Source organism: Lepidochelys kempii, chromosome 11, assembly GCF_965140265.1.
Source record: "Lepidochelys kempii isolate rLepKem1 chromosome 11, rLepKem1.hap2, whole genome shotgun sequence".
In the NCBI taxonomy this organism is placed as follows: Eukaryota; Metazoa; Chordata; order Testudines; family Cheloniidae; genus Lepidochelys; species Lepidochelys kempii.
The window spans coordinates 40,678,661-40,695,076 of record NC_133266.1 but is presented as its reverse complement, the minus strand read 5'-3'; the positions used below and the strand labels follow the sequence as shown (position 1 = coordinate 40,695,076).

The 16,416-nt window shown below is 41.1% G+C and overlaps 1 protein-coding gene and 1 long non-coding RNA gene across 5 annotated transcripts in view; one reads left to right on the top strand and one right to left on the bottom strand.

Annotated features, from left to right (window-relative positions):
• The window catches only part of LOC140895647 (uncharacterized), a 42,934-nt gene that overhangs the window by 8,505 nt on the left and 18,013 nt on the right, over positions 1 to 16,416 (top strand). The window contains exon 1 of one of the 2 annotated variants that reach the window (XR_012154295.1): positions 12,671 to 12,949. The exons of the other annotated variant lie outside the window; for it this stretch is intronic. This is a non-coding gene — a long non-coding RNA (uncharacterized lncRNA). Of the gene's footprint in view, positions 1 to 12,670; positions 12,950 to 16,416 lie in introns of those variants that run through there. 2 annotated transcript variants of the gene reach the window in all.
• The window catches only part of ITGA6 (integrin subunit alpha 6), a 59,678-nt gene continuing 53,373 nt past the window's right edge, over positions 10,112 to 16,416 (bottom strand). For 2 of the 3 annotated variants that reach the window (XM_073305851.1, XM_073305848.1), the window contains one exon: positions 10,112 to 12,828. In XM_073305851.1, coding sequence (XP_073161952.1) covers positions 12,667 to 12,828 — 162 coding nt within the window. In that variant the 3' untranslated portion in view covers positions 10,112 to 12,666. Of the gene's footprint in view, positions 12,829 to 15,689; positions 15,820 to 16,416 lie in introns of all 3 variants that reach the window. The other variant, XM_073305850.1, reaches the window with a different exon arrangement.

The following is a 16,416-nucleotide window of genomic DNA, read 5'->3' as shown; positions in this document are numbered from 1 at the left end:
AGGAGTTTAGGTGTGTCTCCCACTGCCTTTTCATTGCTTTTTTTAAGTGTTTCTTCTGATTGGTTTTGGCTCAAGGGGGGGGGGGGATTTCGTGAGTCAGACACTCTGGGTACTGCGCCCTAGTTCCCCAAGAACACAGAGCTGACAGGTAATACTGCTGGCTTTGCATCAGTGTTGCTCCTAGGCCTCTCTGAGGCATCACTTTGTAACTCTAGCTGCTCCACAGATCTGTAGTATTTTAGGTCTGATGCTTTGCTTATGGTTTGTCGTTTTCAAATGCCTGTTCTTGGGTCTGACCATTCCCATGCTGGATCACTGTGTTAACTGGCTCAAGGGTTCACCACTTCTGTTAGGGGGCACAGAATCCGGAAAGATTGTTGGCCATCCCTATTACTTGCTAGACTCTTTTCACATTCTTTAATCTGGACATTTCCGTAATGGCTCTCAGGATCTGGCTAGAGTCTCTCAGAAGTCAACCTCAGTTCGCTTCAGCCTAATATTCTACTCCTGGCACCTGGTTAGGAGTTGTCACAGCATGGTGTCATTGTCCTAGATTGTCTCTTCCTTGACGTCGTCTTCTACAATAAGAATGTCATCAGCTACAATGTTGATGCCTGGGGTGTCCCTCTAGTGCCTGGCTCAGTTTGCACTGAAACACCTCTAGGGCCCAGCCAATGCCCATTTGCACCCAGTGGTACCTGCTAAAAGTTGAGGCAGAGGTTATCCAGAGACTGGATGACTCATCTAGATCAATATGCCAAAATCCATTATTGATATCACAAAGAATGAATACTTTCCCTTGATAAATCATGTAGTGTGTCCTCAGTCGTTCATAGTGGCTAGTGACTTCTTTTCAATGCTCTGAGTGGTTTTTGGATCATTACAGATCTTCAGTTTACCTGCAGGTTTTCTCACTATTACTAGGATGCTGAAGTCTGTGTTAGTTAAAACAAGTGTAACAATGCCTGTTTTTTCAGGCTTGTCAGTCCCTTCTTCAGTGGTTCCACGAAGGCAAATGGAACTCCGTGTTTCAGTAGTCTCATTGGCTGCACATGGGGAGTCTATATGCAACTGCCGCTTGCTCTATAGGTCACTAAAAGAAATTTGTCCTTGTAGTCTGTTAGAATGCTGGACACAGTCACTGTGACTGTTATCCCTACTCTCTCTCACTGAGAATACTGTCATGTATTGTGATCATATCCATGGCATGCACTGCCCTGCACCCTAGCAGTGAGTGGTACTCCTGTAAACTCCAAGGTTAACATCTTTTGTTTCATGGGATACTCATTGACAACCTGTGTTTGCCCACTAGCCTCAGAACACTTTTATTGTACATCACAATTACTTGATTCCATTTCTCCAGTCTAATATTGCTTCTTGCCAGTGTTGCTGGGGATTACATTGCAACTGGCTCCACAGTCTAGCTGGAATAAAATTGGTCATTGGTCTAATAGTGTAGTTGCAAATCTAGAGGTAGAATGGCTGGCAACCTTCTGCAGTGTATGTATATTGAGTCTTTAGATCGGATAAAGTCATACTGCAGATATGCCCGTTTCGTTGGAAATCTGAGTCCTCAATCACTGCATTTACTGCGACTTTCTAATTCCTGGGATAGCTGCAGCATTGGGACATAAAGTAGCTACTATTTCCTTTGCTTTTTGCAGCTTTCTTTAATAATATTAGCAATTCTAACTGCTTCTAACTTCGCATTTGATGGTTTTGGTATCATGTGATATGATGTGGGTAAATCACACAAACTCACTGCTAGTAAATGAAGTCTGTTGTTTGATCTATACAGTTTGGGATAGCAGAACTGCTGAAATGTTTCATTGCTTTTGTGATGGGTTCCCCTGGGGCGCCACCTGGAACTGGGGTATCACTGAGCCCCCCTGACCCACCAGCCGGGCTCCCTTTTACACTGTACTGCTGTGACAAGTTACAAAGCCGTCTCCAGCCTGCACCTTCACCAGCATACATACAGGTAGGGACAAAGCCAGCCGCAGTTACATGTGGGCTCTTTGACCAGGCCCTGCATGGGAAGGCTACTGTTAGGGCAACTATCAGCTCCTCAGGCACGCACCCCCTCTGGAGTGTAAACCCAAAATTCTACTGTCTTGCACTGCACAGGGAAATGTACAATGTAAGCTCATAAAATTTGCCCCCTATGTCAATGTGGAGAGGAATATGCAACAGCCTTTTGCCCCCAAGTTATGATTCCCACACACTAGTTTAGATAAAGCAAAAGCAAGTTTATTAACTACAAAAGATTTTTTTTAAGTGATAGCAAATAGATCAAAGCAGATTACCTAGCAAATTGACAAAAAACGCAAACTAAACTTAATATACTAAATAGATTTGGGTATGAGTAGCAGATTCGCACCCTAAGAGATGATACAAGCAGGCTGCAGATTCTTAAGGGGCAAGCTGCCCTTGCTTTCAGTTCAGAATCTCCAGGTTTTCCAATCCCTTTAGCCTGGGTCCAGCACTTCCCCCAGTTCAGTCTTTATTCCTCAGATGTTTTCAGGAGTCCTGTGTGGGGAGCGAAGGACACCAGATGTCAGTCCCCACCTGGTATAGCTTTTGCACATGGCGAGAACCTTGTGTTTCAAAGCTTGGTTCCCAAACCGGTCTGTGGAAAAACACTGACCTCCCAAGATGGAATCTAGAGACATGTGGTCACGTCACATGCCTTCATAAAGTCATAGCAGCCATTACTCAGAGGCTGTTTGTAGCATTCTCAAGAAGGCTCCCCAGATGGGAAATAAGCTCCTCCTAAGGCCTATTGTTTTTTCCTAATGGCTCATTGCCCTGAATAGGCCCTTCCACACCCACTATCTAGAATGAGAGCACCTTGTCTAGTAGGCATTCCCGAGGCATTTGAAATAGCGACATAGTTAATGTTCATAACTTCAGATACAAAAATGATACATGCATACAAATAGGATAATCATAATCATAACCTTTTCAGTGACATCTCACATGACATAATTATAATGTATTTTATGCAAGATATCATAATCCTATCGCTATGAAGAATATGGGGTGCAGTGTCACAGCTTTGTCCATAGTGGTCTTTGTGTCAGGTTTGACAGTTCACTTAGTTCTCAGAAGTCTAAGTAGTATTCTGTAATGAGGTGGTAGCATCAAGAATGTGGGAAAATTCAGTATGTTTATAACAGATGTGTAACTCTGTTTCCCCACTCAATAGGATATAGCTACCTACTGGGATTGAAGGGGTTAACTTGTTTCCTGGGGCTGGGTAGGAGTCACATAGAGAGTACGCAAGTCTGGGTTGATATGAATGAACTATTGAGAATTATCAATATATGAATGGAGTTACCTTGGCGATAGACTAGAAGACCAAAGTCCTGAACATTAACTTTCAGTGATTGCTAGCCAGCGAGGGCAGAACATGTGAAAACAGTGTGATTACAACTTGACACACAGACCAGATGGGTGAGCAGACTGAGTTAAATAGGTAACTGACCAGGGCAGTGAGAGAATTGAAGTTCTGGATGGTTTGGGCCAGAGATGCAGGTAATGCTGCCAGCATAGACATGCGCATAAGCTTGTGTCATGAATCCAGAAGAGTGCATTTTGCCTCTGACAGTTTACCAGGAACAAGAAAATACACAAGTCTATTGGGGAAGCTGTGTATTTTCATTGTCCCTTTATGCTGCTTGGTCTGCATTTCCCCCATATGTATTCTGGATACAGGGTTCTATTTCAGAATAGCGCCAATGTATTCTTGAGAGAGTTTCTGTTCTCCATAATCTTGAGTACTATGATTTTATTGTCTGTATATATGATGGTATCATGTATGCTCATCTCAATAGCTCTAGTAAACCTGAGAGGCAGGTGGAGTTTCTCCCCTGGTGTCTGCCCATCCTGACAGGATGGAGGATGTGGGCACTCGTAAATCTTTGTACTTTATGGTCTCATAACTTCTAAGGCCAGAAAGTTGTTCTCTGCTTCTTTCCAACCCCTGTCTTGAAACTGGCGCATAGCCATCTGGATTGATGCTTTCTATATCTTTGAGTTTTCTGTATTTCTGTCAGGTTGAAGATTTTCTATTCTTGTTCCATTGCCATATTTTCATGCTGCAGGGCTGCTCTGGGTAAGAAGTCAGTTATATACATCTCAGTTCCTTTCTCGTAGTGTGCTCACGAGTTGTAGCATTGTAATTTCAGCAGCATGTGCTACAGGCATTTTGGGTCCACTAAGCAGTGGCTCTTAAAAAATGTTCTCTAGAGGTTTATAGTCACTTTCTACTGAAATGGTTTCCCATCCTAGATTCTCTACTGGCTGAATTGGTTTACCTATTTCCAGATGTAACGTCCACTGTTTATCTAGCATTCAATTTCTGTGTGTGTGTGTGTGTTGCGTTTCTTTGCAACTGGTGCTAGTCTGAGCTTTACAAACCATTAATTTTTGTTGTTTGGCACTGCACAAGTATCATATACATACAAAATCTCATCCTCTGAGTGACTGTTTACTTCCTCAATATGGTGGATTTTTTGTTTTTTTTGTTGTCTGCAAGCTTTAGTATAATTTCTCTTGCCAAATTATTACTTATGACCCCACACATGGGGCATTTTCCATAGCTTTTCTCTACTGTACCCACAGGTCTTCCTTTGAACTTTTTCTATCTCTTCTGCTTTGTGCATTTTGGTCTTGCATGAGTTTTGGTGTATTTTTTTCTTCGTTACATAGTGCATGCCTGTATCTGTTCCACTTATTCTCTGCATTTAGATGTGAGTTTGTTCATGAGTTTTGCCCATATGTGTAGCTCTTGGTAGAGTAGTGTGGACTCTTCTAGCATTCTCATTTGAGCGCCCACCTCTTTCATTCCTCTTGCTAATATATCACAAATTAGTTAATCTTTTAAAAGCTGCACACATTTTAAAATTCTGCATATTTTATTTGTCAAACTGACACATTATAATCACACCAGTTTCAATTATTTTTGATCATTTATTTCAAAATACCTTCAAGTATTTTGTTCTCTGTATTGTTACGGACAAAGATTCAGGAAATGTTTTTTGACAAATAGATTCCTTACTAGGCATATTCATACAGAACTTTGAGTAATAATTCATTTAAACTACACTACAGAACTGTATTGCCTGCACTCCTCAGAAACAGTGTAAAGGCTTCTTGGGGGAGTCAGGGGTAACGGAAAAGCAGAGGAAGAGGGAAGTAAATTGCTGAGAAGGAGCCTTGGAGGGTTGTTAGGGGAAAAGTATGGAACAAGGGGGTTTTTTTGGGGGGGGGGGATTGTTCGGGAGCTTCCCTCATGCAGACCCTGGTTGACCCTACATCTGCCCATGTCCCTCCACCCCCACTCAGGCATCCTCCCCATCCAAACGTGGTTCTGCACTCCCTTGCCCATCCATTTCTGTGCCCCCACCCAGCCACTCTCCTGTCCCTATGTAGCTCTGCACCCCCTCCCCCATCATGTGGCCCTTCACCTCCCTCCCCCCCAGTGCCTCCACTCCCATTCAGCCCCTGCCCCACTCTGTCCTCCCCACACTACCCTTATGAGCTGACCCCCACCCCCAGCACCCCACACTGTCTCCCCATAGCTTCTGACCTCACCTGACAGGTGCTGGGAAGAAGGCCGGCTCTTTCTCTTAGCTAGCTGGCTGGGAGCTACTAAGGTGTTCTATCGCCAGGGTGCCCTCTGGTGGCAAAAGGCAGACTGCAGCAACATTTGGCAGAAGCTTTTTTCTGTGCAAAAAATTAAAAATATGTGCATCTCATTAATTATGTGCATGCACAGTAGTGCATAATTCCCCCAGGAGTAATAATTGCATGAGTCAACTATTTTGCATCTGATTCTCCAGATTTTATTATCTGAAAAGATAACTATAATATATAACACTTGGGGGGGGGGTTTAGAATCTTTGGGAGGACAGCTAAGATTTTTACTTAACTTCTTCAGCTGTTGCTGACATATGCAGATACTGTTGGACACGGGCAGCCATGTGCTCCATTTTCTTGGGGACAGGATCTCGTAAGATGACCTTTCTTTGGTTGATTTGTAATATTCTTAGTTTTTTATTTCATGTATCTGCAGGGCTCACTTCTGTTCTGACACCATGTTCTTACTGCTCAAGGAAGAGAAAAAACAAGGCAACATTCATGCTTTTTCTTTCTCCACATATATAGACCTCTCTCACTTCCTGAAAGTACCATTGTTTAAATTCCTAGACATAACAGTATACTTATGTATATGGGTAATGTCTCCCAGCTAATCTCAACTGTAGCCCATGGCCTCCTACGAAGACCAAAATTAACTCTAACCTAGGGCCACCAGCTAACCTTAACGTGATCACCTGCTGGCCCTAAGTGAACCTTTGTCTGGGGATGCATTCCATCCCCATCCTTAACACTATCCTATTCCCCTATCTTCCCAATCTCTAATCCTAGGCCAGAGCCCCTTCCAGACCAAACCATAACCCTAGCTTGGGGCAACCTACTGTCACTAATCCTAGGTGAGGTCCCCCTATAATCTGCTACTGGTTTCAATCCCTAACCTGTAGCTGCCTACCAGCCCTAAACCATAAGCCTAGCCCTAAGTGCACAGCCATAGCCTTACCTGAACTATAACTCAGGGCTGGCTACTGGCACTAATCGTAACAATAGCTCAGGGCCACAATCTCCCCCACTGTAGGCCTAGCCTGGGGCCTTTTACCAGCCCCAACCCTAATCCTGTCCTGAGGAACCTGACCATCCTTATCCCAGAGTCCCTTATGAATCGGACCTGTAACACTAGGTCAGAGTCGCTTTCCACCCCAAATCCTAATCTGGCTCTAGGAGCCACCCACCATCACCAACCCTGACCTTTTCCTGGAGTTCTGGCCCTAAACCCTAGCCTGGAGCCATGTACTGGCCCCAGCCCTAACCATGGTTTGAGACCTTAACCCTAGGGAGGAACCTAGATATTGGAGAAGTGAGCCCACAGGATCTTGGATCAGGATATGTTGGAGAAGGCTTAGTCATACCACTAACAATGGTGAAGGAGCCCATATCATTAGGTTGCTGGTCATAGCAGGTGTCCACCAGGGAGTGATAGTTGACAATCTCGCTGTAGCAGGCTAGTACCTCTTTCCCAATCTGATCCTGCATCTCCAGGGTGGTCACGTACCTGCCAAGGATGATTCTCTTGTGGTCCTCCAATGTGCTGAGGAAGGAAGATGCTGGTAGAATCACTTGTTCTATACCTGTATCAGGGCATGAATGTTGACAGGATTGGGAAGTGGTTCCCTCCAGATGGACTCAAAGATGCAGCAGGCAACCTAGCCAACCCTCAGAACCTCTGGCAGCAGGTATGGAGAGGCCAGTGTCAAGTACAGTCTGTCCACACACTCCCATGACCAACTGGATTTGGTGTCAAACTGATGCTAGTCTCCTGCAGGAAAATCAAAGAATCTTCTTAAGTGTGTGTGTGTCTGTACCTATTTTCCCTTGTCAGGGCATTCTCACTTATCTGATTACCTGTTTGAAGGGGAGGCACAGGTGACTGCTGTCCAAGGCAAACATTTGTCATCTAATACCACCTTATCAGGCTGAATTTTAATAGTGGATGCCATATTTTTGCACAATGTAACAAATGAGTTGGCGGCAAAAACCTTTCCTGTTCTTCACCCCTCCCCACCTTTGTCCTTTTAAGGTCTGGATCAGAACTGTCTCCTTCCTCAGCAGAAGAGGTGGAGACTGTGTTCAAGGATGACTCTCTCTTAGCCTTTTTATATCTCTTCCACTCCCACCTGGCTCTTTTGGCTTTTTTTCCTGTCTTGTAGAGGACCCTGCCTGGGGACCAACATGGAGTCCTCATCCTTGGACTCTCTTCAAGAGATGCTTAAAGTCCACTATTGGACATTCTGCATTGGAATTGCATCACTCTGGAGAATATTTCAAAACACCTTTCCAACTTAGCCCCAAGACCTGGTTGTGCCAGGGTCAGCTGATTGCAAGGATGGAGGACATCACTTGCCTTTTGAAGAGCCTGCGAAAGCTGCCTTGGATCTAGAGTGCTACTTCTGTGCTCTGCCATACAGTTTTAGTCATCTCATTACCAATTTACCTGAAGCTGGTGTACCCCCCTTTTCTTTTTCTTCTTTCATGGTGTTCAGCAAGAAACACCTATGGCTTTAATCACAGCTTCTGTTTCTACTTGTTCTTGAGGTGATAGACAAACATTCACTGGTAACGTGGCTGTACAGAGCCTTGAGCAGGAGTAGTCAGTTATTTTTTGTCAAGGTCCAGACGCCAGAGAAAATAATTAAAAGGAAAAAAAAGTTGTTGGGATCTGTTCAAAAGCATCTGGCAGTCTGGATTTGGCCTGTGGTCTGCCTGTTGACTACCCCTGGCCATAAGTGACTGTAAAGAAGTAGTTGCTATTTCAGCACACTATAGGGAGTGCCGGAAGTTAACCTTGCTCAGTAGCTGTTTTGGTACTGGCAAAGGCTTCATTAAAGGCAAACATTCCTGCATGTATATACATTCCCCCCTTAGTTAGAAGGTAGAAGCTGCTGGCCACTCAGTAGTGAGTGCTGTCAGGGGTACAAAGGTGTCAGTCAGTCTGAGCACCAGTCAAATAGGGCTGCCGGGCTCAACCTGGGGGTTGGATCCCAATACAATTTTTGTACAGAAAGCAATGGGTCCCCTAAAAGAGGAATTGCAGACTGGAGGCCAAATGTCTTTGAGTTGTATTACATCAGGGGTCCCTAATGCAGTGCCCATGGGCGCCATGGCGCCCACTGGGGCATTTTTGTGCACCCGCAGAACACACTTCCACCGAAATACCGCCGAGAAGTGTTGCCATTTCTCGGCGGCGAGGTGTCTGGCGCCCACCACAGTCTCCTGGGAATAGCAATGTGCTATTCCCACAAGAAAGGTTGGGGACCACTGCATTACATCATTGAACCAAAGACACTGTATGAGCCTAATGGCTACAGTAGCTATGGTGGGTGGTTGTTTTTTCTTTCTTGAAGTTGTATGTGCTCAGTAATGAGGATGCTGAAACAACCGATTATGTAGTACAACTAAATGTCTAATCGTCAGTATAATACCCAGGGTGAGCCTATGTGAAAGCAGAAAATCTCCAATTGTCAGAAGTCCCCATCCCTATCCCTGTATTTATTTTGTATTTTATTATGTATTGTAAGGTTTTATAAATATATGTACTTTGTTATATTTATTTTAAAGGAAAATATCTAGTTAGTGATATTAGCCTAGATAGGGTGCATTAACTGCTGTGCTGTAATGATTTATCTTTGGAGTGTTGTTCATAAAAAGGAATTTGTATCTATGTACGCCCATAGCTATCTTATGATAAAGACTAGTACTGGATTTCTAAGAAAAAGTTAAACCTATTGTTTCTACTGAGAGGGTTCCTATAGAAAGCCCAGCTGTAGTCTCTTGCAACTACAGGAAGTCATGATCTGTGCAAAACCCTTTAAATTAGAGGAATTCTGTGCTACAGAATTGGCAAGTAAATTGACTTACCTCTACACTGCATAGGTTGCATGGGGAGGAGGAGGAGAATATTAAAAGGTGCTCAGTTACTGCCCTAAAAAAATCTTAGTTAGCAAAGATATGGTTGGGAGCAAAGCGAACTGCCACTGACTGCTCCAGTGGAGGCAGCAGCTGTGCAAGGAGGCAAGGACTATCCACCTCTGCAAACTGCTGTGACAGCCCATGTGCCACAGAACTGAGAGTGATACTGGGCTGCAGAAAGTCAAAGTGCAACTGTCTCATGTAAACAAGGCCTCTGCATCAGACTACCTGCAGGGGTGAGGCCAGTAGGATTTGGCATTAACACCTAAATGTAGCATGTAAATCCTTCCCCTTTTATATATAACCCAGTGATTTTTAAGTAGACTAGTAACAAATTAAATGGTTCATCATCATGTATATTTCTTGCTTTAATTCATGCTGAAAATTACATATAGAGCAGGCTGGCTTTAGTTATAACAAATTGGTGAGCTGTGAAATCTAAGCACCACTTACAGAAACTCAGTTGCTAATGCTTATTTTATGTTACATAATTCAACAATTCAGTCTGATAAAAGAAACTTGTCCTGTAAGAAATATACCAGTAATATCAAGGCAATATGTATTTTAATTAAAAAAAATATTTCACACTTTTATACAAATATCCACAGGTAATTTCCAATCCTGGAATGATTTAGCATTATGAGTTGTGTTTGAGAGGATAGTATACCAGTGCCATGACTTGAGATATTAATTTTCAATAGTCCTAAATTTAACACTGCCAAGACATTTTTTATTTTGCTCTTTTTATAAAGAGGGTGCCACATACCTAACCATATGTTTTGTTTTAACTAGGGCTGCAACAGTCTCAAAATTCCCATTTCTTTGCAAGTGATGAGCTCAGTTTCTTGGGGTTTTGAGCCACTCGGCAAAGGAGCTGGGATTTTAAACACTGCTGTAGCTCTCATTAGGGAGACAGACTGACAATATGCAGTAAACAGCTATGTACACACAAATGTTGCAAAACAGGGGTCACAATGTAATTTTGGAAGTATATGATGGGAGGAAGGAGGAAAATTACACATGGGACCTGTTAACCTTGAAGCAAAAGAATGCAGCTTCTAAAATAACATTTTGAAAGAAACAAAGCTTCAAAAAGCCTGACTGAAGGAAAGAAATGAATAGTAGTACAAAACCAAACCCATCCACATAATTGGTGATCAGTCTTGCTTGCTTCAGTCACCCCAGCCGTCTGCATTAAAACAATAGACTTCTGGGGGAAGGTAAAGCTAGCAGCTTGTAAAGAAAATACTTTAACAAGTTTTTGCATAATTCTCATCCCTATGCAAAAAAAATTCACACAGGTCATTAGTATTTTTCATATGGAATAAGAAATCTGAATTATTTAAATAGTACCAACATTTTAGAATGTAAGTTAAAAAAACCAATAAACTCTTTAAATAGCTCTGTTATGTTACAACAATTAGGTTACTGAGCAGCACAACATTGTGGCACTATTCTTACAATTAACATTTAGCTATATTTAGGACATCACTCAGTAGTCTCAAAAGGGATCAGTGCAGAGCCATTGTTAAGGACAGATAGGAGCTTATGTTTTCTTTCAAGTGCTATATAACATTTTCAGTAGTAGACACACCTTTCTCTAAACATGAAATCCTTACAGAGCTGGAAAATTGTTCCAGAAGCACCTCACTTTTTGTATTAAGTATAAAAATTAAATAGAAAAACCTATACATGTTGGATGTACAAAAGAAAATTTAAAATATTCTCAATTAACACACATTATGTTACAGGAACATAATTAGTCACAGAAATGAAGGGCTGCAGGGGGCCTTGAGAAGTCAAGTCCAGTCCTCTGCCCTGAGGCAGGACCAAGTAAAACCTAGACCAGGCCTGACAGGTGTTCTTAAAATCCCCCACTGAGGGGATTTCACAGCCTCACTTGGAAGCTTATTCCAGAGCTTAACTACCCTTATAATTAGGAAAGAAAAAAAACACTTTCTAATATCTAACCTCAATCTTCCTTGCTGTGATTAAGCCCACTGTTCCTTGTCTTGCCTTCAGAGGACAGAGAATAATTTAATCTTTACAACAGCTTTTAAGGTATTTGAAGACCTAGTATCAGGTTTCCCCCTCAGTCTTCTTTTCTCAAAATTAAATACATGCCCTGTTGGTTTTTTTAGTACACCTGTTCTTCATAGGCCAGGTTTTCTAAACATTTTATCATTTTTGTTGCTTCCCTCTGGACTCTCTCCAGTTCGTCCACATCTTTCCTAAATCCTGCTGCATAAACAGACATAAGAAAAAATGCCCCCACAAACCCCTGGAATGAATGTTTTTATTTCAAGGATGTGTCAGTGATGGAAACTTGCATTTTAAAAAAGCACTGGCACTCTTCAAATGCAGTGAAAGTTTCATGTCTAACTGGACTTTCATATCCTATTTAAGAACATCCATACCAGTTTTAAAGTTCACTTAAGTCTTTGGCCTAATTAGTCAAAGACAAACGGTTGCTGCTAAAAAAAAAAAAATAAATACAAAAATATATACAAAAACATACAACTAATATTCAAGCCTTTTTTTTAAACCTGTGTATATTTGGTGTGAGAAAAATAGCAACATGACCTATTGCACATTTAATTTAAGACACTTTAGGTTAAGCCCTAACTACCATAGCTGCAGAGTCTTATGACAAGAATAGCATATTCACAGATTCCCCAAATTCTATTTGCATAAAGTGTGTCGAGGCTACAGTGTGTATATTGTGATGGAAATTTGGAGAATATATCTGGAACCAGATCCTGCATTCCTTGCACATCCATTGATGTCCAAGAATGCAGAAAAGGACCTTTTGTGGCATCATTAAAACATAATGTGCATATTTCATAGAATGCTCAGTTCAATGCACCATTTTATAAATGCAAGTTTGCCTCTTGTCTCTGACTATCTGGAAGTTTAAATAATGCAGCTAAATCAGTCAAGCAATCTTAAATTTAGTTGTGCAAAACAAAAGCTTCAATATAAGTAAAAATATCTACAATCAAAAATATAGTTCCATATTGTATGTAGGTCTGAGTCCATCAGTATTCCATTAATGAAGAAATATTAAAATTGTCTGAATTGGATTGAGGGGGGAAATTTTCCCTAGGAGTAGCTTTCATTTTCATTCCATTTTGTAATCCATTGTTTTTTCTCAAGATTCTCTTTATGTTCCCCGTCTTTGGTCTGTCGCTCCTCTTTCCGAATTCTTACAGCATGGTATCGGGGGACACTGTCATCGTACCTGGAGCGCTGGAAGAATCCACACTGGGAAAGGGAACAGTTTAAGATTAAATCACAATCAAAGTACTGTAAGCATAAAAGTCTAGAATTCTTTGCTTGCATTAGTACAAAAGAAATGGCTTCTCTCAAAGAAGTGACAGGCAAGGTAACTGAAAAGTTTTTTTTTTTAAATGCATGCGGTCTACAGATGTGAATCTCTGACAAAGTCTTTAAAGTACAACTATCAGCAGCAGGTGAAAGCAAACTACACAATCCAACAATTCAAGAGTGTAAAACAAATTTCTTCCATTAATTTTGTAAGGCTAATTTTAGATGCACAGTCCTATAGCATTAATTCCTGTTGACATCTGTAGGACTGCTCATGAGAGTGTGGGTGTGTCTATGCTACAGTGCTGCTGCTGTGCCACCATCGCACTGCGGCAGTTGCTTCCTGCAGCGACAAGGATTTTTTTCCATTGTAGTTAATCCACCTCTCTGAATGGTAGGTAATTAGATGGAAGAATTTTTCCATTGACTTAGCTGTATCTACACTGGTAGTTAATTAAATCTAACTGTCACACAGAACAGTTTTTCCCACAGACTTGAGCAACACAGCTAATTTGTAACTGTAGACTAGGCCTTTGCATTGCAAGATTAAAGTCCCAGTTCAGGAAAGCATCCCTGTGATAAATATGGCAGTTCCTTGAAAAATCCTTATCAAATTAAGTATGCATCTTTGGAGGCAGTTGTATTAAATGCAAAGTTTGTGTATTGTTGTGGGTCAGGAATGAGATGTGATGCGAGGCCTGGGAGATTAAAGGACGATATGGAAAATGTGCCACACAAGAATGGACTTCTGGGATGTGAAGTGGATTTTCTGGGGAATGCTTAGGGCAGGGCTTCTCAAACGGTGGGTCAGGAGCTGTCAGCATCCACCCACGAACCCCACTTTGCCTCTAGCATTTATAATGGTGTTATACATTAAAAACACTTTTTTATATATTTAAGGGGGGTTGCACTCAGAGGCTTGCTGTGTGAAAGGGGTCACCAATACAAAAGTCTGAGAACCCCGGAGGGAGAGGTTAATGTGAATTCCCCCACCTTTGGTAATACAAACTCTTGGCCTTTTAAAAAGTTATGGGCATTTTCTGTGGATTACCTGTTCCGGAGATGAGATCCCAAGCCCAAAATGCATAAACAAACATGAACTGCTCAGCCTGGGTTTCTTATGAATTTGTAAACCATGGAAAATCCAGTTGTGGGTTTTGACCTCTGGTAAACTTTTTAGCATACATGGAGCTTTTTATTGTTGTAATGCTTTCACCTTAATAAATGCGTTGGCTTAGGAAGAGCTGTGTGCTACTGAACTGCAGACGCTAGCCTGTCTATGCAGTCTGACTCAGCATATCAAAGTGTAGAGGGAACTGGGAAGCCTTGTAACCCATGGTCAGAAGGGCTGCGTGCACAGAACCTTTGAGTGAGTGACCTCAGGAATACAGGTGCAGTTAATCTGAAATTGTGATAATTCCTAGTCAAGAAAGCATTTAAATACATTCTTAAAGTTAAGTGTGTGCATGTAGTACCTTCCTGAACCTGGGTATAATCCAGTTCCCACTAACTTCAGTAGGCATTATATTAGGGTCTCAGGAGCGCAAAAGCTGAGACTTACCAAACAACCTTCTGAATATAGTAGTTTGTTTTAAGCCAATATTTGATTATAGGTACAATTTATTTTGTTCATTCATCTGTAGACTCAAACTGAGTCAAGGGATGCATTGCATTTGATTAATAAAAAGGGTGCAAGAGTATAGGGTCAGAGTGGGAGATGTTCTCCATTAAAAATTGACTGAAGAAAAGCTGGGATGAACAGTTGACCATGGAGGCCCTGGTCTTCCACAGTTATATATGCACACACTTAACTTTGCACCGTGAATAGTCCCACTGAGGTCAAGCATATGAGAATGGCTTTTCAGGATCAGGGCCTTAGAAATGAAGTGATATGCAGACACAGAGTAGACAGAGTTTACTACAAAAGCTTTCTGACCAGAATACTTAAATTCAGTGGTCTACTGCAAACTTGTAAGAAATATTGCTCTTTAATTATGTAATACTGAAAAAAGAGTCTTTTAAAGATGATAAATGGTAGGAGAAAAACCAGTATTCAGGTATATAGTTTTCCAAATTCTGGGGCTGTTCAGAGGTTTGATTTAAGCTCATCTCTATTATTTATCCTTTCATTGTGTGCACAGTGTTGACAGATTTTAGTTAGATCCCCCAGCATCATCAGTTTAGATAGATATACACACACCACATTTATGATTTCCTGTTCTGAGCAAAATTTACTAAAAGTATAAAACATTTGGCAGTTTTCAGGAGAAGAAAGCATGTGTTCCGATCACAGCAGAGTATATTTTAGAATTTCTTAAGAAGCAACCAAAAATGATTAAACCTTTATTAGTTTCCACAGCAATTAAAAATTATAAAGAAATGGCTTTTAGCATGCATAAGAGGTTAATAAAGCAATTCATGTAACATCCAAATATCAGGAAACACTAACACAAAACCAGGTAAACTTTATTTTACATCTTAAAACTTTACTCTCTGTGGTTACCATGTGTAAAGTTTGAAAATTTAAAATACTTAATATACAAATGCTAGATAAGTTATTATTTCAGTGTGTAAAATTCCACTGTAGCGGTTAAGATTTTTTGTTGAAACAGACATAAAGCATTGAAAGTAATATGTAAGAGCCTGTGTCTCTTCTCATGCACTGAAAAAAGTGATTATAAACAGAGTAAGCAAGCAGATATTGATATTTTGAAACCCAGCAGCAAGCTTCCCATTGTTAGCCACCACAACCATAGCATGTCCCACAGCTAGAAATTAAAAAAATATTGATCAATTACCAATTACAGAAGTAGATCAATACTATGCATCAGAAGTAAGCCTCTCTTTATCAGATGGCTGAGTATGGATCTCAGCCTTGTGATATGTGGCATCATAATGATTTTTCTTACTTCTCTTGAAGAAACCACACTACAAGGAAGCAAGGTATTTAGTCAATTTTATGGATTGGTATGTTGAGGAAAAAAGTGACAACCATTAAACCATTTTAAAGCCAATTCACAAGACAATCAAATGGGATGGACAGTAATTCTTACCATCCCATCCCTTTCACAAGACATTAATTGTGAACATAGATGAGAATGGAAAAAGGTATTTCAAAACACTTCCCAGGATAATCATGTCCCCTCTATGCAGAACCAAAAAAACCCCAAAAACCACCTCCTCTAAGCGAGAGAGAATGTGTTACACCATGTTCTAGTTTAAAACTAATCTGTCAGAATCCTAGGGCACATTGATGTCGACAGCAGGCAGAGTCACAAATCTTAGCCAATTGTTTAGCGAGCATTTTAAAATATCTAAAACAAGGTATTGTAAAAATACAGATTAAGTATTGTTAACAACTAACACAGTACTACAGAGCAACAGGATATTATTTGAGACCCAAGAGTTTATGGATTGGCTCCAAGTAAAGAATACACCAGGTAAGAGAAGGAATACCACCATTTTCACACATTTTAAGACACCCTTACAATGCTCAAATGGTAGAAACACAAAAGGGTCATGTGT